Consider the following 23,142-nt stretch of genomic DNA (forward strand, 5'->3'; position numbering starts at 1 on the left):
ATTGCACTTTATTTGGATTGTGATATTGCATTTAACTTCCACGATTGGACTATGTATGGGACACTCTAATTAGATTCACTTGTTTGCTGCTATCGATTTTTGCTGCTATTTTCCATATCTCATTTTTTATTTTTTATATCACATTTTATTTTTTATACCACATATTTTAGTTGATACATGTTTTTCATTATATGCACCTGAATTTACCTATCACAGTATCACTGTTGTTGACACTGGAGTTATGCACAGATGCACTTTGAATCAGTTGATTTTATGCTATGCACAGATGCAATTTTTTTCAAGCACTATTGCACTTCTTTGTTTTGATATTATTATTTATTATTTTGTATTACTGTTAGTTTATTTGGTATTTAGGAAGCGCAACACACCCCACCTTTTTCATTTTTCACAGTATTGAGAGCCAACTCATATAGTGTTTGCTGCTCCCGTCAGAATAGAACTGTGCCTTCTAATTAATTTGGTCATATAGCTCGGGAGCCCTTGAAATACATAGTCCATCACCTCTACCTTCAGCTTCTTTAGCAATGTAGTGGTCATCTTGGTGGTGTGTTTGGGGTCGTTATCATGTTGGAATGCTGCCCTGCAGCCCAGTCTCTGAAGGGAAGGGACCATGCTCTGCTTCAGTATGTCACAGTACATGTTAGCATTCATGGTTTCCCTCAATGAACTGTAGTTCCCCAATGTCAGCAGCACTCATGCAGCCCCAGACCATGAGATTCCCACCACCATGCTTGACTGTAGGCAAGACACACTTGTCTTTGTACTCCTCCCCTGGTTGCTGCCATGCACGCTTGACACCATCTGAACCAAATGCGTTTTATCTTGGTCTCATTAGACCAGAGCACATATATACATATATGTATATACACAGTATATAAATAGATTTTTATTTACTAGCCTGTATATACCCCTTCATTACCAGGACATGTTTCAGTTCTGTGATAGTTTGACTGACAATTACTCCATCATGCATTACTGTACCCAAACCATTATATTTTATTTTTTTGAGACAGAGATATCTTTTACCTCCAGATGGTAATTAAATACATGTGCAGTACCTTGAAAAACTATTCATATCCCTTGAAATTTTCCACATTTTGTGATGTTACAACTAAAAATGTAAATTTAATTTATTGTGATTTTATGTGATAGACCAATGGCACATAATTGTGAAGTGGAAGGAAAATGATAAACTGGTTTTCAAAATTTACAAATATGTGAAAATTGTGCCGTGCATTTGTATTCAGGCCTTTACTTTGTAGAAACAACTTTCGCTACCAGCTTTGCACATCTAGAGAGTGACATGTTTTCCAACTATTATTTGCAAAATAGCTCAAGCTTAGTCAGATTAGATGGAGTGCGTCTGAACAGCAGAGTTCAAGTCACAGACTTGACACAGATTCTCAATTGGATTGAGGTCTGGACTTTGACTGGGCCATTCTAACACATAAATATGCTTTGATCTAAACCATTCCATTGTAGCTCTGGCTGTATGTTTAGGGTCTTTGACCTGCTGGAAGGTGAACCTCCGTCCCAGTCTCGTCTTTTGTAGACTCTTAGCCCTTGTACACATGGTCGGACATTCTGACAACCAAATCCGTTGGATCTTGTCCGACGGATTTTGTCCAAAACTGTTGCATACACACGGTCGGACAAATCCGATTGTACATAACGTGATGACGTTATTTCGTTACAAAGGGACTAAATTCAGGCTAGTAGCCAATAGCTTTGGTCTAGGAGTTTGATCTGAGCATGCGTTGCACTTTGTCCGTCTGAAAATTTTATAGACAAGCTGGAAAACTTGGTCCGTCGAATATTCCGACGGAAACAGTCCGATGGAGACCACACACAGTCAGATTATCTGACAATACGGTCCGATCGGACACATTCCGTCGGAATCTCAGACGGTGTGTACAAGGGCTAACAGGTTTTCTTCTAAGATTGCAATGTATTTGGCTCCATCCAACTTCCCATTAACTCTTACCAGCTTCCCTGTCCCTGCTGAAGAAAAGCATCCCACAACATGATGCTTCCACCACCATGTTTCACGGTGGGGATGATATGTTCAGGGTGATGTATGTGTTCAGGGTGATGTATGTTGTTATTTTTCTGCCACACATAGCGTCTTACTTTTAGGCCAAAACATACAGCTCTGGCTGTATGTTTCGGGTCTTTGACCTGCTGGAAGGTGAACCTCAGCCCCAGTCTCGTCTTTTGAAGACTCTAACAGGTTTTCTTCTAAGATTGCAATGTATTTGGCTCCATTAATCTTCCCATTAACTCTGACCAGCTTCCCTGTCCCTGCTGAAGAAAAGCATCTCACAACATGATGCTTCCACCACCATGTTTCACGGTGGGGATGATATGTTCAGGGTGATGTACGTTGTTATTTTTCCGCCACAATTAGCGTCTTACTTTTAGGCCAAAAAGTTCAATTTTGGTCTCCTCTGACCAGAACACCTTCTTCCACATGTTTTCTGTGTCTCCCACATGGCTTCTTGCAAACGGGAATTCTTATGGCTTTCTTTCAACAATGGCTTTCTTCTTGCCACTGTTCCATAAAGGCCAGATTTATGGAGTGCACCACTAATAGTTGTTCTTTAGACAGATTCTTTGACCTGAGCTGTGGATCTCTGCAGCTCCTCCAGAGTTACTATGGGCCTCTTGGCTGTTTCTCTGATTAATGCTCTCCTTACCCAGACTGTCAGTTTAGGTGTATGGCCATGTTTTGGTAGGTTAGCGGTTGTGTAATACGCTTTCCATTTTCAGATGATGGATTGAACAGTGCTCTGTGACATGTTCAAAGCTTGGGATATTTTTGTATAGCCTAACTCTCTTTTAAACTTCTCCACAACTTTATGCCTGACCTGTCTGATGTGTTCCTTGGCCTTAATGATGCTGTTTGTTCACTAAGGCTCTCTAACAAACCTCTGAGGGCTTCACATGACAGCTGTATTTATACTAAGATTCAATTACACAAAGGGGTACTCTATTTACTAATTAGATGACTTCTGAAGGCAATTGGTTCCACTAGATTTTAGTTAGGGGTATCTAAGTAAAGGGAGCTCAATACAAATGCACACCACACTTTTCACATATTTATTTGTAAAGAAATTAAAAAAAAACATTTATAATTTTCCTTCCACTTCACAATTATGTGCCACTTTGTGTTGGTCTATCACATAAAATCCCAATAGAATACATTTATGTTTTTGGTTGTAACATGACAAAATGTGTAAAATTTCAATGGGTATGAATACTTTTTTATGGCACTGTATATTTGTAAATGCTAGTACAGGCAGTCCCCGGGTTACAAACATGATAGGGCCTGTAGGTTTGTTCTTAAGTTGAATTTGTATGTAAATTGGAACAGTTACACTTAAAAAATGTAACTCCAGACAAAAAAAAATTTTTTAAGTTTTTGTTGGATAGCATAGGGAGGGTGAACACCCCTGTAATGTTTGTTTTACTGTCTGTGCCTTGGTCAGAATATTTCACCTACATTTCTGTCCCTGTGACAATTGGATTTTGAAAATTTGGAGACACCTTTTTCCCATGATAACTCTTATGCCACGTACACACGACCGGACTTTCCGGTAGACTAGGTCCGACGGGATCAGTCCGTCGGACAATCCGATCATGTGTGGGCTAATGTAATCATTTTTCATGATAAAAATCCGAAGGACCTAGAAATAGAACATGTTTCAAATCTATCCGACTGACTCAAGTCCGTGGACTAAAAATCGTGAAAACCGTTCGTCTGTGAGTCCGACAGACCAAATACGACGCAAGGGCAGCTATTGGCTACTGGCTATTGAGCTTCCTTGTTTAGTCCCGTTTACGTCATCACGTTCAAAATGAACGGACATTCGAACGGACTTTGTCTGGTCGTGTTTGGCCAAGTCCGCTCGTTCAGAAAGTCCGTCGGACCTCCGCCGAAAGTCCGTCGGGAAGACCGTCTGACCTAGTCCGTCGAAAAGTCTGGTCGTGTGTACGTGGCATTACAGGAGTGAATTCCCCTTCCTAGGGTTAGATTTTGTCTTGTTTTGTGTTGTCTCCCTCCATTTGTATGTCGAATGTTTGTAACTCGGGTACTATCTGTAATACCTTTTTTTTATTTATAGTAGTTTGTATTTTAGGATTACTGGCCCTTCAGTTATACATCTTGATTTGTAATGTACTTACCCATGAATTTAAGAATACATAAAGCCAAACTGATCACTGGATGACCAGAGGCCATAAGATGTTGTGATGCACAATGCCGACTGTACATAACATTCTGACTTGCCAACCAGAGTTCCAATGCCAACTGAAATTGTAATTAAACTCCACTCCTTGAACCTATGGAAGCTTGAGTACAGATTGTGGTGCACTTCAGCTAACATACCTAAATTCTGAAGTCCTGCAGGGTTGTTTGGAACAGGGGTGTGCTTAAAGTATAGGCAGAGTCATATTTATTACTACAATATGTGAGTGCAAAGTTTATTTCTAATAAAATGGTTTTGTTGAACACTATGTAATTTCTTTGTTTCATTTTGAGTTCTTGTTCTGGAAAAGAAAAGATCCAAATGGCTCCATTCACACCTTCCTGTCCCAGGAATGTGCCCAGAAAAGTGAGTTTTTGGTTGCATTCCTGAAAACGTATGAAAAATTTGTATCATGCTTGTGGTGTTAATAATTCTTAATGGTACCCCCCAAAAAAAGTGAGCATCAGTAACACGAGGCTCACTGCAAAAACGTGCAGAAGCTACTTTTGGCATGTTTGTCGCAGAAAGGGCATCCCATTCAGATGAATTGGTTGCCCTATGCTGTCACTCAACAAACGAGCAAGAAAAAGTCATGCAGGTGTGAATTGGGCCTAAGGGAGTGACATCTGCAAATAGCTATTCCCATCTTGAAGGGAAAATTTTGCTACTAGACTTTATAACTTAACCCCTTGGAGCCATCACCTGCCAGCCCTTTAAGGGGTTTAGAATACCAGGAGGCAGGGCTTATGGTCAATCACAGCTAATCACCGTGGTCACATGATCAGAAAGCTTTATGTTAGCCACCAGTAACTGTGTCGGTAGCACAGCTCTATTTGCACTATTGCATGCAAATATGCAGCTGCTTGGCGCCAAGGCCCACCCACCAAGAGGAAGTACATTTGTTTACGCTCGGCGCTAAGAGGTTAAAGGTCCACCCCCTAAGGTTAGAGTGTGTCCACAGGGGAAAGTGAACGTCACACTGGGATTTGTATTTGCTGCACACGAAGAGTTGAAGATCTTGTTTGTTGCATTGATTCTCAAATTCACATTTATTTGATTTTTTCTTTTCACGACTGCAGGATTTATTGTGGATTTTCTTTTTCTTTTTTTAAATATTTTTGCCACATTTAAAATGTGATTCACAGAAGTGTATGATATAAAAAGTTATTTTTGTTAGGAAGATTATAATGCATAATAAGTATTTATTGTTAAACATTTTACTAATTTATATACATAAGCACGGCATGAATCACTTATTTGGGTGATTTACATCATTATAAGGTGAGCTGAGTATTTAGGAAGATTAGTCCTAAATCATAGACTAAAAAACTTTTTTTCTTTATCTGAATAGAGTGGCGAGGGGCTAGTGCCACTATCAGGTTTTTATTGCTGTCTGTGTCCCCACAAGGAAGATTCTTTCTTTCTAATTGCCCTGATCACAAATGCCATTGGGAATAAAGCTGAGAGTAAGTCCAAAATGTTGCATTGCCAACAAAACAGGAATAGAGGGTAATTTTTCAAATCGGGAGACTTGTTACCATGGAAACTGTCTTAAATAGGACCTTCTTCAAATCGGAAAGATATCTCCTCACTTCCTGTAAAGCCTACAGGACACAGGTGGCAGAAAAACCTGACTGGTTTTATCCCTCACCTACTCTATCCAAATTTGGAGAAAAAAAAAACTTTGGGATTTAAATATACTTTAAGCACACTGGTGCCCATTCATCATAGTTATCAGTTTTGAGTGGAGCTACCCATGCCCCGAGCATCTCCAGTGTTCCACCCACAGTGATGCCATCAATTGGATATGGTCAATCCATATGCCCATCAGTCACTAGCAGTTTGAGTAGAGCCTCTTTAGGGGTTCAGAGAGGAGTGGTGGGGTCCTCAGGCTTGGAACTTTGCCTTCTTGGATGGGATGGGTGTGGGTGAAGGCTGGCTCTGCATAGGATCTTCTGTGATGTCCATGCTAGGTCTTCACAATTAATCCATTCTGAAGCCTTCGACCTGGGATAAAACAGCTGAAGGGAAAACAGATGTGTTACAGATGACGTAAACTTAGCAAGCACAAAATTGTTATCAGATCTCAGCAATAGTAAAACAACTTAAAGGGGTTGTACACCCTTGTGTTTTTTCACCTTAATGCATCCTATGCATTAAGGTGAAAAAACTTCTGACACTGACATGCCCCCCCCCCCATCTTACTCACCTGAGCCCATTCATTCCCACAGCGGAGACGTGCTCTACCTCTTTGCCCGTTGTCTCGGCTCTTGATTGGATAGAATGATAGCAGCACAGCCATTGGCTTGCGCTGCTGTCAGTCAAATCCAATTACATGGGGGCCAGGGGACGGGGCTGAGTCCTGCATTCTGTGTGAATGAACACAGAAGCAGGAATCGGGAGCGCGCCCGCATGGGTGTCCACCTTAGGAGACCCCTTTAAAGCATATCCAAAGGCACTATTTTCTTTACCCCATTTGGTTTACTAAGGTACAATGGTCACAATGACAAATAGATATGGCATCACTGCTTGGTTTATATTATTGTCTCCACTAGAGATGTGCCTGACAGGAAAATTTTGTTTAATTTCAGATGTGTTAATTTATTTTTTCATTTTTATTGTTAGAATGATTTTTTTTCAGAATTCGTTTTGTATATTAGGATTAGTGTTGTATATTCATTATTTTCAAATCGATTCAAAGTGAATTCCAATTTGAAAATGAATTTGAATTCAAAATGGAAACATATTGCAATAAATACAGTAAGCTATAAAAATGAAATGATTCCTACGTAGGCTGGTTTATAGAATAGAATAAAACGGAATAGAAAATAAAAAAGATTTAATGGAATGGAAAATTGGAAAATAAAGGAATAGAAAAACAGAACAAAATAGAATAAAAAAGGAATAAATAAATGTAAATGTAGCCGTCTCTCAAACTTCAAATTTCAGAAGACGGCTATATTTGTTCTATCTATTCTAATCGTTTTGTATTTTTTTTTTCGATTCCATGCTACTCTATTCTAGTCTTTTTATTTTCTCTTCTATTTTGTTCTATTATATTGCTCTTTCTATTATATTCTTTTATTTTCTCTTCTATTCTGTTTTATTCTATTCTATTTTATTATATTCCTTTATTTTCTATTCAATTCTATACTTTTCTATTCTATTTTCTATTCAATATTTTTTTTATTCTATAAAGCAGACCAGGGATTCATGATATTATTTCACTTTTAAACCTTATGATATTTATTGCAATATTCCATTTCCATTTTCCATTTCCATTTAAGCGCTGCATAAACTGTTGACGCTATATAAATCCTGTATAATAATTATAATAATAATAATAATAATCTAATTAATATTCAAATTAATTTTGTTATTTATTTTAGATATGTTTAAATTTGTTTCCATTGTAATTCAGAAATTTGGAAACATCAGAATAACGGCAATTTTGCCCGAAATTTAGATTTGAAACTAAATGCACATGTCTAGTCTAGTTTTCAATTTATCTGTGGACATCTAAAAATTTCTACACTTTAAACTTCCATATTCCAAAAAAGCTCCTCTCAAACCTAAAGAGAAACAATAACCCCCCTCCCTGCTTCTCCACCCTCGTTTGGGCATCTCATAGGTCCCCATCCCTATCCAAGTTTAACCACTTGCCGACTGCCACGCACTGATTTACGTTGGCAGAATGGCACGGGCAGGCAAAAGGGCATACCTGTACGTCCCTTTTGCTGAGTACCGCGGGAGCGTGCCTGCTGATGTTCGCCAGCTGCGCGCGATTGAGGCGAGAAGAGGCAGAATAGGGAGATGTAAAAAAGGCATTTCCCTGTTCTGCCTAGTGACATAACAGGGATCTACTGCTCCCTGTCATCTGTCATGTTGTAGTGAGCCCACCCCCCCTCCTACAATACATCCAGGGAACACACTTAACCACTTCATCGCCCTCTATTGTTTAACCACTTCCCCGCCAGTGTCTTTTATATAGTAATCAGTGGCTATTTGTAGCTCTGATCGCTGTATAAATGTCAATGGTTCCAAAATAGTGTCAAAAATGTCCGATCTGTCTGCCATGTCGCAGTCCTGATAAAAATTGCAGATCTCCACCATTACTAGTAAAAAAAAAAAAAAAATTATAATAAAAATTCCATAAATCTATCCCCTATTTTGTGGACGCTATAACTTTGGCGCAAACCAATCAATATACACCTATTTTGATATTTTTTTCCAAAAATATGTAGAATAATACATATCGGCCTAAACTGTGGAATAAATTATTTTTTTTATATATTTTTTGAGGATAATTATTATAACAAAAAGTAAAAAATATAGCTTTTTTTTTCAAAATTGTCAGGCTTTTTTTGTTTATAGTGCAAAAAATAAAAAACTGCAGAGGTGATCAAATACCACCAAAAGAAAGCTCTATTTGTGGGAAAAAAAGGACGTCTATTTTGTTTGGGTACAATGTTGCACGACCGCGCAATTGTTATCTAAAGCAACGCAGTGCTGAATAGGAAAAAATGCTCTGGTCAGGAAGGGGGTAAATCCTTCTGGGGCTGAAGTGGTTAATATCCCTCACTAAAATATACATAAACAAAGTGCAAGGCAGTGACGGCTGGTGCTCAAATTTTTTTGGGGGGGCGCAAACAAACAGAAAAATTCTGAAAAAAACCCATCAATTGCAGCCTCACTGTACCATCAATCACAGCCACTGTGCCATCAAACGCAGCCACCGTGCCCATCAAATGCAGCCACTGTGCCCATTACTTGCCGCCACTGTGCCTATCAGTTGCCACCACTGTGCCCATCAATTGCCGCCACTGTGCCCATCAATTGCCGCCACTGTGCCCATCAATTGCTCCCACTGTGCCCATCAATTGCTCCCACTGTGCCCCATCAAACACAGCCAATGTGCCCTCCGTCTGTACTTATCTGTCTCGTGGGACAGCTCGTCAATGTCTTTTCCTATCCTCTGCTGTGATTGGACACCTGGCATCCAATCATAAGCCTGTCGTTTCAGCCAATCAGGTGATGGGTAACAGATCCGAGCAGCTGATTGGCTGAGAGGTGGTTTAGTGTTAGAAAAGTGAATGAGTGACCTGCGCCCACCCAGCATGGTGCTCGCAGGTCACCTTTTTGAAGCCTACTAGAGCCTATGGCTCTAATCAGGTGCTTCCAAACCAACCCCTGCCGCTGCAATTCAGGTGCCCTGCACCCAAAAAGGGGATGAGCGCCTGAATAGGAGGTGGCAGCGGCGGCCATAGATTAATACAATGCATGAATTTATCTATTGGTGCTAGCAGGGGTGGCAGGAGAGATGGGGCAGCGCCCGTGCGCCCTTATGGTCGCACCGCCACTGGTGCAAGGACTGCTTTATATTTCTGGATGAGTGACAAGAGTGTGCCAAGCTGGGGCAGGGTGACAGACAGACCACAATTCTCAGCAGCTCCTACTGGGGTACCGCTACATTTGTGTGACTGCAATTTACCCTGTGAGCCTGTACCCCTGGAACTGTGTTAGTGACAGGCAGCCTCTGTACTGCTTAGAGGACCTGGGTATATTCTCAGCAGCCCCATAGGGGTAAGCACTACACTTGATGCAAAAATGCCTGTGCTACACCTGTAATTTGTCCTAAACACTGCTTCAAAATCACCTGTGTGAATGCAGGTATTTGTAAAGTCTTGCTCAGTGTGATGCTGCTTACTCAAGTTAGAATTAAAAAATGCCTTGTATGTACTATGTCCTACAGCCTAAAGCTGTCCATAGATGAGTATTTTTTTATTTTTTTCAGGTCAGACAGTGGGCTGACAGAATATACTGATCAGTGGCTGCAGCTGCTGATTGACAAAAGTTTCCCAAATTGTGTGTTGGACAGAAGTCAATTGTTAGGTCAACCTTTTTTTTTTTTTTTTGCTGCCTAAAAACCCCGTTTTGTGGGGGAACTTGTTCTATTCTGATTCGTCTGGGGTGAGCAGCACTCTCCTAGCTCTACGTAGCAATGTGTTCTTTTTGACTACAACCTTTGCTGAATAGGGAAGACTGATCGAAATGTAGTCGATTCCTCTCACTTTCTGTTGTGGCTATAGGACATTTCCTCAATGTGAAAAAATTGGCAGAAAAAAAAAAAAACGAACTTTCCTCCCCAGCTTTACTGTCCCTCTCCCACTCCTTTCATTTATTGGATTCAATCATTTCATACTTGAAATCTGAGCATCACAAGTGGGTGTTGCCTAGGGTGGTCTGCATGCAAATAAGTGGAGGTTCCACTTTTGGATGGAACTCTGCTTTAAGGCATTTTGATATTTGCACAATTCTGTCCAAGAGCCAACCCACTGATTGGATCAGGGCTGAAGGCTCTTGACAGGAGTGCTGGAGCAGGGTACTGTGATGTTTTCAAGAAACTGTACGGCACCCTAAAGGCCCTTCTCACTCAGCCTGCAATGCATAGAGAAGCACAGAGACCCTGTCATTCCGACAATAGGTCTAAAATAATGCATGCAATGGAAACCGGTTGAATTTAAAGTCATTAGCATGTTGAATCTGCAGTAAACCAAACACTTCAGCACCCTGTGTATGATATATACATAACCCAAATTATACTAAAATGTTCAGGTATAGAAAAAAGGGTTAATGACTAAATTATCTGTCACCACTCTCCCCTGTAAGCTGGGCACCTACCATCAAAAATGCACATATAATATTCGTAATGGTGATTGTTGGAAATTACAATAAATTGAAAAGCAGTTCAAACTGTATCTAGAGTCCCATAATCATGCAACCAATGCACAGAAAAATTCTCAGAGAAGCAGTATGAACTATTCCCATGTGTCTGTCTGTGGAGCTGTAAAACCTCTGTATTAACAGTGTGGATGAGGTCCTAAATGGCACTGAGATCTCACGAAAGCTGAGCTCCAAGTTTTAGTTTATTTAGGCCAAGCTGGCCCAAGTGAACTATTCTCTAGAAAATAGTTAATTTGAGTCAGAATTGTGCCAGACAAACTAATTAAAGGACAGTGAACCTGGAGATCAGCTTTGAAGTGAACCAAAAAAGTACAAATTTGCTATTCTCTAGGGAACATCTAGAAATGTTATTTGTGCCTAAGCAGAATCCAGAAATATCTACCTTTTTTATCTTGATTTCTTCCAAAACAAAATAATGTACTATGTGCCTATGGACTACATATCTGTCGTGTGACATCTAAGGCACTGCTGCCTCCTGATTTGAGAAGATTTGGTGTGAGGTTTTGTGGCATTACTACTGTGCTGCTCACTGATGTGGGGCAGGGGCGGATCCAGACTCCAGTCTCAGGAGGGGCACTGCTATAAAATATGTTTTTTTGGGGGCAATTTATAGGGGAAATGGCTGGTATTGGCGCTTCAATCATTACGGCTCCATGGTTGTTATGGTGTCAGGATGATTGAAGCACATTATTTCTATTATTACATTGTAATATAAAATTAAATGGTTCAACTCACCATAATGCAGAATCAATGGGAGCCCTGAGTGTGTCATTTGCCATGTCGCCTGCCACCAAATGCGGATTGTCACTTGCCACGTCACTTGTCACCAAATGCGGATTGTTACTTGCCACGTCACCTGCCACACATTGCGGATTGTAACTTGCCACGTCACCTGCCACACATTGCGGATTGTCACTTGCCACGTCACCTGACACACATTGCGGATTGTCACTTGCCACATCACCTGCCACACATTGCGGATTGTCACTTGCCACATCACCTGCCACACATTGCGGATTGTCACTTGCCACATCACCTGCCACACATTGCGAATTGCCACTTGCCACGTAGCCTGCCACACATTGCGGATTGTCACTTGCCACATCACCTGCCACACATTGCGAATTGCCACTTGCCACGTAGCCTGCCACACATTGCGGATTGTCACTTGCCACGTCGCCTGCCACACATTGCGGATTATCACTTGCAACGTTGCCTGCCACACATTGCGGATTGCCACTTGCCACATCACCTGCCACACATTGCGGATTGTCACTTGCCACGTCGCCTGCCACCAGATGCGGATTGCTACGTAGCCTGCCACACATTGCGGATTGTCACTTGCCACGTCACCTGCCACACATTGCTGATTGTCACTTGCCACGTCGCCTTCCACACTTTGCGGATTGTCACTTGCCAGGTCACCTGCCACACATTGCTGATTGTCACTTGCCACGTAGCCTGCCACACATTGCGGATTGTCACTTGCCACGTCGCCTTCCACACATTGCGGATTGTCACTTGCCATGTCGCCTTCCACACATTGCGGATTGCCACTTGCCACGTCGCCTGCCACACATTGCGGATTGCCACTTGCCACGTAGCCTGCCACACATTGCGGATTGTCACTTGCCACGTCGCCTTCCACACATTGCGGATTGCCACTTGCCACGTCACCTGCCACACATTGTGGATTGTCACTTGCCACGTAGCCTGCCACATATTACAGATTGTCACTTGCCACGTCGCCTGCCACACATTGCGGATTGCCACTTGCCACGTAGTCTGCCACACATTGCGGATTGCCACTTGCCACATAGTCTGCCACACATTGCGGATTGCCACTTGCCACGTAGTCTGCCACACATTGCGGATTGTCACTTGCCACGTCACCTGACACACATTGCGGATTGTCACTTGCCACATCACCTGCCACACATTGCGGATTGTCACTTGCCACATCACCTGCCACACATTGCGGATTGTCACTTGCCACATCACCTGCCACACATTGCGAATTGCCACTTGCCACGTAGCCTGCCACACATTGCGGATTGTCACTTGCCACATCACCTGCCACACATTGCGAATTGCCACTTGCCACGTAGCCTGCCACACATTGCGGATTGTCACTTGCCACGTCGCCTGCCACACATTGCGGATTATCACTTGCAACGTTGCCTGCCACACATTGCGGATTGCCACTTGCCACATCACCTGCCACACATTGCGGATTGTAACTTGCCACGTCGCCTGCCACCAGATGCGGATTGCTACGTAGCCTGCCACACATTGCGGATTGTCACTTGCCACGTCACCTGCCACACATTGCTGATTGTCTCTTGCCACGTCGCCTTCCACACTTTGCGGATTGTCACTTGCCAGGTCACCTGCCACACATTGCTGATTGTCACTTGCCACGTAGCCTGCCACACATTGCGGATTGTCACTTGCCACGTCGCCTTCCACACATTGCGGATTGTCACTTGCCACGTCGCCTTCCACACATTGCGGATTGCCACTTGCCACGTCACCTGCCACACATTGCAGATTGTCACTTGCCATGTCGCCTGCCACACATTGCAGATTGTCACTTGCCACGTCGCCTGCCACACATTGCGGATTGCCACTTGCCACGTAGCCTGCCACACATTGCGGATTGTCACTTGCCACGTCGCCTTCCACACATTGCGGATTGCCACTTGCCACGTCACCTGCCACACATTGTGGATTGTCACTTGCCACGTAGCCTGCCACATATTACAGATTGTCACTTGCCACGTCGCCTGCCACACATTGCGGATTGCCACTTGCCACGTAGTCTGCCACACATTGCGGATTGCCACTTGCCACATAGTCTGCCACACATTGCGGATTGCCACTTGCCACGTAGTCTGCCACACATTGCGGATTGCCACTTGCCACGTAGCCTGCCAAACATTGCGGATTGTCACCTACTGTGTCACTTTTCTGCTAAGGTGTTCTTTTGTTGAGTCCCAGAGTGAAGATAGGCAGCAGAGACATGATGTCATCTCCCTGCTCCCCTGTCCGCTGGCTTCCTGATTGGCCAGTAGCCCTCCTAAGCCGCCCAGCTGCCCCCCTCACCCGTCCACTCAGCACAATCACCCGCGGAACCGGCCGCACTGGCACCCGCGGAACCGGCCCGCGATTGCACCCGCGGAAACGGCCACACTGTCATCAGCTGGCAGTATTTTAGGAGGGGGCAATTGCCCCGTTGCCCCCCCTGGATCTGCCCCTGATGTGGGGAGGAAGCTGTACCTGAAGATCTGTATTGCAAGGATTGTCCTGCTTCTGCTTTATTTATTCTGTGTATCTTCTTCCACATCTCCTGCTATTTAATGATTACCCCACCAGTCATCACCCGTGTCCCCAAACGCTGCTTCCATCCTGAGGAATCATCCCCCCCTGTCCACTGGGAAGCCAACTCTTCCAGGCGAGTCTGCTGTGTCCCCCACAGCTCTCGATGGTTCTACTGATGGCCTCCATATCTTTCCAGGACACAGCAGTGTTGTAGGTATAAGGACTGCAGACTGTGCATACAGTGTAGGCTTCAGTGCAGGCTTCAGTGGGGAGAAGGGACAGCCAGCAACAGATCATCCACAGTAAGCCTATTGGTGACATCGCCCATGTCACTGTCACTGGGAGCCAATCACGTGACCGGACTAGAGCATTCTTAGATAAGGTAAGTATACACATCTTTCCACTACAGGCTGTTAAGCATTGGAATTAGAATGGGGGTGGGAGTAGGTTTAAGATTAGATGGATTTAGACCAGAATTCCACTTTAAGGATTGATAAGCCACGTTATATTTATTACATTTTATATATTTTTTTATTGGATTTAGATTGTATTGTGCCTTGTATAGTGTATCTAAAGCCATTTTTTCTTTTACCTCTGGACAGCGTAGGGAAGCTTTAGAACATCTGTTAGGTTTTTATTGCTGTCAGTTTCCCTCATTTGGGTGAAACACCCTCCATGTGTGTTGTCCATTGTCACTAGGACTGAAAGTGAGGAAAATCCAAACATGTGAGTGATCACTAAAACTGGAATAGAAGGGAAATCTTCCAATGTCTGAGAAGATGCCTTTACTTTGGCGAGATCTCACACAGATAGTAAGCAGGACAGACGTTTTAACTCTTCCATGCTTTAAAACAAAAGAGGATTTTTTTTTGTGTTAGATACATGTGGTTGTAAAGCCTGAAGACTGCATTCTACGCATAAAGGTAAACACCTTCTGTGTGCAGCTCCCCCCACAGCCCCTCTTTTACACTCATCTGAGCCCCCTCTTGATCCAGCAAAGTGCACAGGAGTCTTGGTTGTCCCAGGTCTCTCTCTCCTCATTGGCTGAGACACAATCACAGCCAGTGAGACAATGAGAAGAGAGTGGTGGGTGGGGCCAAGCTGTGGCTCCATGTTAGGAATGCATAAACACTACTTGTCCTGCTGCCCTATCCCATGGTGGCCATCTCTGGAATCACTCCCCCAGATCCATTGGACGGAAGGGGGGGGAGTGGGAATCCTTCTAGCCCCACATAGCACCTTGCGGGTACTTCACCCACCTCCCTCTCTGTCACTCTCCTCATTTGAGGCACACTGGATTCATCTTTTCTCTCCAGTTTCTCTAAGGATAGCTGTGATCTACTGCCCCCCTGGACCAGTATCAGCCTTTCTTGATGACTTCTTTGCCTAGTTTCCCTACTTTCTCTCTTCTGAAATCCCCACAGTCATTCTCGGTGACTTCAACATCCCAGTTAATACTAACACTCCTGCTATTTCCAAACTTGTCAGTCTAACCTCCTCCTTTGACCTGAACCAATTGATACATGCTTCGTCTCACTCTGACGGGAACACCCTTGACCTTGTTTTCTCCCACCTATGCACTCCGTGCATCCTCTGCAATTATCCTTCCCCTCTCTCTGACCACTACCTTATCAGTTTCACTCTCTCCCTCTCTTCCACCTCCTCTCCCTCCATCCACCTAACAGTTACCCGTAGAAACCTTTGCCACCTCAACCCTTCTCTTCTCTACTCTGCTACTGACTACTTCTATGACAAAATCTCATCCCTGGCCTGCTCCAATTTAGTCAATTCTGTCTACAACACTTCACTGTCATCTTCCCTAGACAAGCTCGCCCCCCTCACTATACACAGAATCAGTCCACGACCCCTAGAACCTTGGCAAATGGATGTCACTAGAAGTCTGAGAAAACATAATCGCGCTCTTGAGCACCTGCGGCATAAGACTAAGTCTCAGAAAAATTTCACCCAATATAAATCTGCCCTCCAAAAATACGATTTCTGCCTCCTCACTGCAAAGTAAACTTATTTTATTATGCTCATTAACTTATCATCCCATCCCCCTCAACTCCTCTCTACCTTAAACTTTCTGCTGCGTCCTCCACTGCCTCCATCCACTAACTCACTTACTGCCCAGGAGAGCACCAATCACTTCAAACATAAGATTGATACAATTCATGAGGAGAACTCCACTGTACAGTTACCTTCTCCACCTAACAACCCATGTCCACAGGTACAATCATTACTTCTTCCATTCAACCCTGCAACTATAGGCGAGGTTGCTAAACTTTTCTCTAACGTCCACCTCACCACCTGCCCCCTGGACCCTGTTCCCTCACAAATGCTATGTTCACACTCTGGCTCTTTTTTACACTCCCTAACTCACATCTTCAATCTCTCCCTCTCTTCTGAAATCTTCCCAAACTCTCTAAACATGCATTAGTCACCTCCATTCTTTAAAAGCCCTAACTAGACCTCATCAATCTTAACAACCTACGCCCCATCTCCTTGCTTCTCTCTTTATCCAAACTCCTTGAACGTCTGGTCTACAACCAACTGAGCGACCCCCACGCCAAGAATAACCTTCTTGATCCCCTTCAGTCTTAATTTCACCCGCAACACTCCATGGAAACTGCTCTCCTTAAACTCACAAAGGATCTGCTAGCAGCTAAATCCAATTGACACGATTCTGTACTCCTACTCTTAGACCTCTTTTCTGCCTTTGACACAGTGGACCACCCCCTCCTCCTAAAAAAAACTCCCAGGCTTTACTGGTTCTCATCCTATTTATCCAACCACACCTTCAGTGTCACTTAAAACTATACTTTCTCCTCTCCGCTCCCTTTCTCTATCAGGGTCCCCAAAGGTTCTGTTCTTGGACTTCTCTTATTCTCCATTCACACCTCCTCCCTGGGTCAGGTAATAGCCTCCCATGGCTTCCAATACTATCTTTATGCTGACGACACCTAAATCTATCTCTCTACCCCTCAGCTCACTCCTTCAGTCTCTTCATGTATCACTAATTTACTAACAGATATATCAGCCTTACCACCTCAACCTCCGCAACATCTCCAAAATATGCCCCTTCCTAACCAATGACACCACAAAGCTCCGAGCATCCGAGGGGGGCTGCACTGATAAACAACCAGCGCAGACCCCCCTTGTCAGGAGAGACGCCGATTGGCTCTCCTCTACTCGTGTCTGTCAAACACGAGTGAGGAAAAGCCGATCAACAGCTTTTCCTGTTTACATCGTGATCAGCTGTGATTGGACATGGCTGATCATGTTGTAAAGAGCCTCCGTCGGAGGCTCTTTACCAAGATCGGTGTAGCAGTGTGTCAGACTGACAAACCGCACCACTGATAGCCGCTATGCGGCCCCCACGGGTGCGCGGAAGCTGTTATCCTGAAGGACATCATATGACGCCCAGTCAGGATAACTGAACCACCGCCCAGCCATCATTTTGCTATAGGCTGGGCGGAAAGTGGTTAAAAAAAAAAAAACAGCAACAACAAAAAAAGCTCATCAATCATTAGATGTGGTGGCTGCATTAGTTTTCTTTTTCAAGGCCTTTTTCCATCTGACTAGCAACACATCTCCTGTATTAGCGTACACCAACTATGGATGAAGGCACACAGGGAACAGCTTTAATTACTTGCTTACTGGGCACTTAATACCCCTTCCTGCCCAGACCAATTTTCAGTTTTCAGCTTTCTCACACTTTGAATGACAATTGTGTGGACATGCAACGCTGTACCAAAATTAAAAAAAAAAAAAATTTCCACACAAATCAAGCTTTCTTTTGGTGGTATTTAATCACTGTTGGTTTTTTATTTTTTGCAAAAAAAAACTAAAAAAAGACAGAAATTTTTGAAAAAACAAACAAAAAAAAACAGTTTATAAAATTTTGAAAACAGGTAATTTTTCTCCTTCATTGATGTGCCCTAATGAGATTGCACCAATGGACACTGATAGGCTGCACTGATAAGGTGGCACTGATGGTTGGCACTAATGGCCAGTACTGATAGGTAGCACTGATGATCACTGATAGGTGGCACTGTTGGGCAAAGGTAGGTGGCACTGGTGGGTACTAATAGGTGGTACTGGTGGGCACAGATAAGGCAGCCACAGCTCTATGTGTGAGGGACTAATGTCCCTCTGACAGAAGCTGGTGATCAGCTTTTTTTCCCCTCAAGCCGTCAGAAAAAAAATTACCGATCTTCTGTTTACATCACGTGATCAGCTGTCATTGGCCATCAATTTCAGCCTCACTGTGCCCATCAATTGCAGTCAGTGTGCCCATCAATTGCAGCCTCTGTGCCCATCATATGCAGACACTGTGCCCATCAAATGCAGCCACCTGTGCCCATCATATGCAGCCAGTGAACTCATCAGTTGCAGCCACTGTGCCCATCAAATGCAGCCACTGTGCCCATCAAATGCAGCCAATTGTGCCCATCATATGCAGCTTCTTGTGGCCATCAATTGCCGCCACTGTGCCCATCATATGCAGCCACTTGTGGCCATTAATTGCTCCCACTGTGCACATAAATTGTGGCCACTGTGCCCATCAATTGCCGCCACTGTGCCCATCAATTTCTCCCACTGTGGCCCATCAAACGCAGCCACTGTGCCATATCAAATGCTGCCAGTGTGCCACCCACTGGCCCGCCGTTTGCACTTACCTGTCTCGGTGGGACAGCTCCTCCATGTCTTCTCCCGTCCTTTCTTCCCATCCTCTGCTATGATTGGTTAAATGGCATCCAATCACAGCGCCTGTCGTTTCAGCCAATCAGGTGACGGGTCACAGATCCCAGCACCTGATTGGCGGAGAGGCAGTTTAGTGTTAAGAAAGCAAATATTCATTTTCTTTTCTAACACAGCTAAGTGACCTGCGAGCGCCAAGCAAGGCGCTCCCAGGTAACCTTTTTTGACGCTTATTAGAGTCTACGGCTCTAATCAGGTGCTTCAAAAACATCCCCACCGCTTTAATTCAGGCGCCCTGTGCCCAAAAAGGGGCCAGGTGCCTGAATAGGGGGTGGCAGTGGTGGCCATAGATAGATTCATGCAATGCATGAATCTATCTATTGGTGCTAGATGGGGGTGGCAGGAGATAGGGGGAGGTGCCCGTGCGCCCTTATGGACGCACCGCCACTAGTATACATAATTTTATATCAATAAAAAATAAGTGCAGGAGAAGGGGGGGGTCTACTTAAAGCTGGAGATGGGTGTTAAATAGATCACTACATGGATATATCTGCAAAATATATAAACACTACAGCTTTCCTTCAATGTTTGAGTGTGAAGGTTTGTAAGTAACAAGCTAAACTGTACCACTGATATACAAAATACGCAACCTAATCAAATCTAGAAAAAAAAAATACTGAAACTCACCCCTGTGTTTGTTATATGATATAAAATGTGTATGTGATATTGATTTGCATTCCATAACACATAAAGTGTTTTAAGAAATATAATATACCAAGTGAAATAACCCAGAGAAACCAAATTCTGTCTCTTTTTAGTTTACAATCCATTAAACAATAACTGATAATTGGTTGCTGTGGGTTATTAGCATTATGCACAATTAAATCAGAATTTACATCGAACTGATGTCTTACCTGCATGTTTCTTGGAAGGTGTCTTCTCCATGACTTGGGGTATGCTTGGTTGGCTTCATGTAGGTACTTTTTCAGGTACATTGGCAACATGCCTTCATTGTTGGGTGTCTTGTCTTCTCCAGACTCCAGTTGCTCCCTTGACTCTCTATCAAAGCTCCTAGCTTCATTCATGGGCTCTGTGAACGCCCACTGTTCCCCTTCCAAGCTTTGAGCTTGTTCTCCTGGTTGATCATTCAGCCATGTCTCTTCTGGCATCCTCTTTTCTTCTCTTGGTTCCATAAAAAGTAAGTTGTTTCTTTTTACATTTTTCTGTAAAAGTGCTGGGTCTTTTACTGCCAACCCTTGTTCTTCCAGACCTGTCAATTCTTCCTTTTCTGGTTCCATAATCATGTTGTTTTCTCCTAAACTTCTCTCCGCTATATCTCGGTCTCTGGTGTGCCAGCTCTGCTCTTCAAAATCTCTCTTTTCTTTCTTAATTTTGTTAAAGTTCCATCCAGCTTCTTCTAGGTTCTCTCTATCCTGAATTGCCTCCTTGCTATCAGCCAGACTTCTCTCCTCTAGGTTTCTGTAGAGCTTCTCCATCAAAATTCTCCTTTTTCTAGGGTCAGTGTACAGCTGGTGGTCAGGTCCTACTCCCCTCCACAGTCCATATGTTACTCCTGCTCCCTCTCCTGCCCACTGCTGGCCAGTTGCAACATCTCTGCGCCATAAGTAAGGGGAGCGCCGAACGCCAATAAGAAGTCCAGATGCTCTGCCTACAGTGTGGTACCTGGGACTGGCAGAGTGCTTGTACCAAAGGTCTCCCGGTTGGGGGGCCACCACAAGTAGGGAGCCTAAAAACCAAAAGCCAGCTGTGCTCATTAGCCTGCCCATACTATACCTGTGCAGCAGCTTAAAAATATTGTAGCAGTCTCAGTGGAGCATTCAAAGATGGACTCTCTGTCAGCAACTAAAGAGTTTTTTGGAGAATGCTGAGGACTCTTTGAAAAGTGCAGAGAAGAGGTGGATCACAAAGGTCCAGAAGAAGCAATGCAGAACGCAAGAGGATTAGGGCAGCACAGGAGTCCCTTTCCTGCACAGAGCCTGAGTATAGAGTTCTATCTCTGAGCACCCTGCTCCTCTCTTTATAAAGACAATCTGGAGGAGGGGGTAGGAGAGATGAGATCGTCACTGTTAACAGCTTAATTCTGAGACTCATACTCAAAGGGAGGGAGTCTGTATGTGTGTATTGAGTCTAACACTCTGTACCTTCATGATACAATTTTGTTAGTATTGTGCTGATGTGTCCCTGTAGTTGTCGGTTGTGGTTTTGCATGACTCTTACTATTCACCCATGGAATAGAACTCATGAAATAGAGCAGTGATGGAAAAAGTGTAAAACCCTTACGGTCTGTATACTCACTGCTGCCAGAATTTGGCCATTTAGCTGGACTTCGGTGAGAAAACAGGTTTCTTAAAGGGCCTTGTTCAAACATCCTTGTGCAATGTTAAGGAAAATGCAAAGTGATTGTTGGAGTGTACTATGCATTTTTATCAGCCTTGACTGACATTAGAAAAACACGCTCATGCTTTTCACACATGTGTGAACAAATTCCAACAATAACAATAACCGTGTGTGTCAGCTTAGTATAAAGACAGATTTTTGGTAATAACACTGGGTGGAACAAAAAAAATAAAAAAACGAAGTGGGCATGTAATAAAGGAAAATATGTTTTTAAATACATGGCTGACATTTTTCTTTAACCGCTTCAATACAGCTCACTTTCACCCCCTTCCTACCCAGGCTGATGAGGAGGCACTATTATGCGGCACTGATAGGTGACACTATTATGCTGCACTGGTGGGCACTGATAGGCAGAACTGGTGGGCACTGATGGGCACTAATAGGCAGCACTGATGGGAATTGATGGGCAGCACTGATGAGCAGGCACTGATGGGCACTTAAAGGCAGCACTGACTGGCATCTGTAATGGGCATTAATTTGTGCCACTGATGGGCTCTGATTTGTGTCACTGATGGGTACTCATGGGCACTGATTGGTGGCACTCAGGGGCATTGAATGGTGGCACTGCTGCAGCTTTCCTGTAATCAGGGCACTGATGATCAGTGCCCTCATTACCTTCCCTGATCTTCTTGATCGGCTCTCTTCGACACACACTCTGTCAGTGCGAGGTGAGGAGAGATGATTTACGGCACTTCCACATTTATATGTGACTGGCTGTGATTGGACACAGCCGATCACATGGTTAAAGTGCCGCCTCAGCAGCTTTTTGCAGAGATCAAGAGTTGCTAGGACATGGCACGGCCCAGTGGGCATGCGAGAGCAGCCGTTCTGGTGCGCTGTCATAGGATGTCCACCCAGAACGAGAGTGGGGCAGGCAGCAAGTGGTTAAAGAACTATTACAAAAATAACACATTTTTGTTTTATGTACGGTAAGTTCAGAATCCATGCACCAGAGTTTGCACTCTTCAATTTTAGTAAATCAACCCCACTGTCATCTCAAGGAGGAAGAAGTACTATTGACAGTCAGTAACTACCGGGAGTCCAGGGTACCCTAAGAGGATAAGAGGAGGAATACCACCAACACCTGGATAAGGAGGTTATACACCTGTTACCCCAGCAGGGGTGAAGCGCTCTGGTGAGTGCATCCACAAAAGGGGTCAAAAGGGGTCACTGGATGAAGGAGGGGAGCACTGACCAGTCACTTTTTTAGACCAGTATTTTTAGACAAGAGTCACCTTATTTTTAGTGGTGTTGTTTTGCACGGAAGTGATTTCTTGCACTTTATGGACACTAATGTACTTTTAATTTTTAAATTTAAATTTTTAGTTTTTATTCTCATTTTTATATGCACCTCTATTTGAAATTTATATACATTTTTTTTTTTGCTTCGTATTTTGGACATTCACTTTGATAATTTTTTGGACGTTTCTTTATATATATTTTTCACTCCAATTTTCTTATATTATTTTTTTGGTTGATACGTGATGATTTATTGCATTATTTGTTGAATTATTTACACCGTATGATACACAAATTTTTCTTATTGATGCTGTTTTTGGGATAATTGTATATGTAGATATATTTATTAATTTGCATTGCACTATTCACTTTTACATTTCTGATTTCTTGCACTTTATCATTCTTCTGCACAGTGCACTTTTTTTGTAGAGTTGTTTACATTTGGTTG

At 43.4% G+C, this 23,142-nt stretch overlaps 1 protein-coding gene across 1 annotated transcript; it reads right to left on the reverse strand.

Annotated features, from left to right (window-relative positions):
• Window positions 1-3,167: 3,167 nt before the first annotated feature.
• On the reverse strand, window positions 3,168-21,033 carry NPW (neuropeptide W). The gene is made up of 2 exons (XM_077449372.1): window positions 19,952-21,033; window positions 3,168-6,289 (listed from the first exon to the last, which is right to left on the reverse strand). Exons 1-2 carry the CDS (start codon window positions 20,822-20,824, stop codon window positions 6,134-6,136), a joined length of 1,029 nt encoding a protein of 342 aa, XP_077305498.1. The 5' UTR covers window positions 20,825-21,033; the 3' UTR covers window positions 3,168-6,133.
• Window positions 21,034-23,142: the final 2,109 nt, after the last annotated feature.

This window comes from Lithobates pipiens, unplaced genomic scaffold (genome assembly GCF_037356315.1).
Source record: "Lithobates pipiens isolate NorthernLeopardFrog02 unplaced genomic scaffold, aLitPip1_a1.2 Scaffold_22, whole genome shotgun sequence".
In the NCBI taxonomy this organism is placed as follows: Eukaryota; Metazoa; Chordata; class Amphibia; order Anura; family Ranidae; genus Lithobates; species Lithobates pipiens.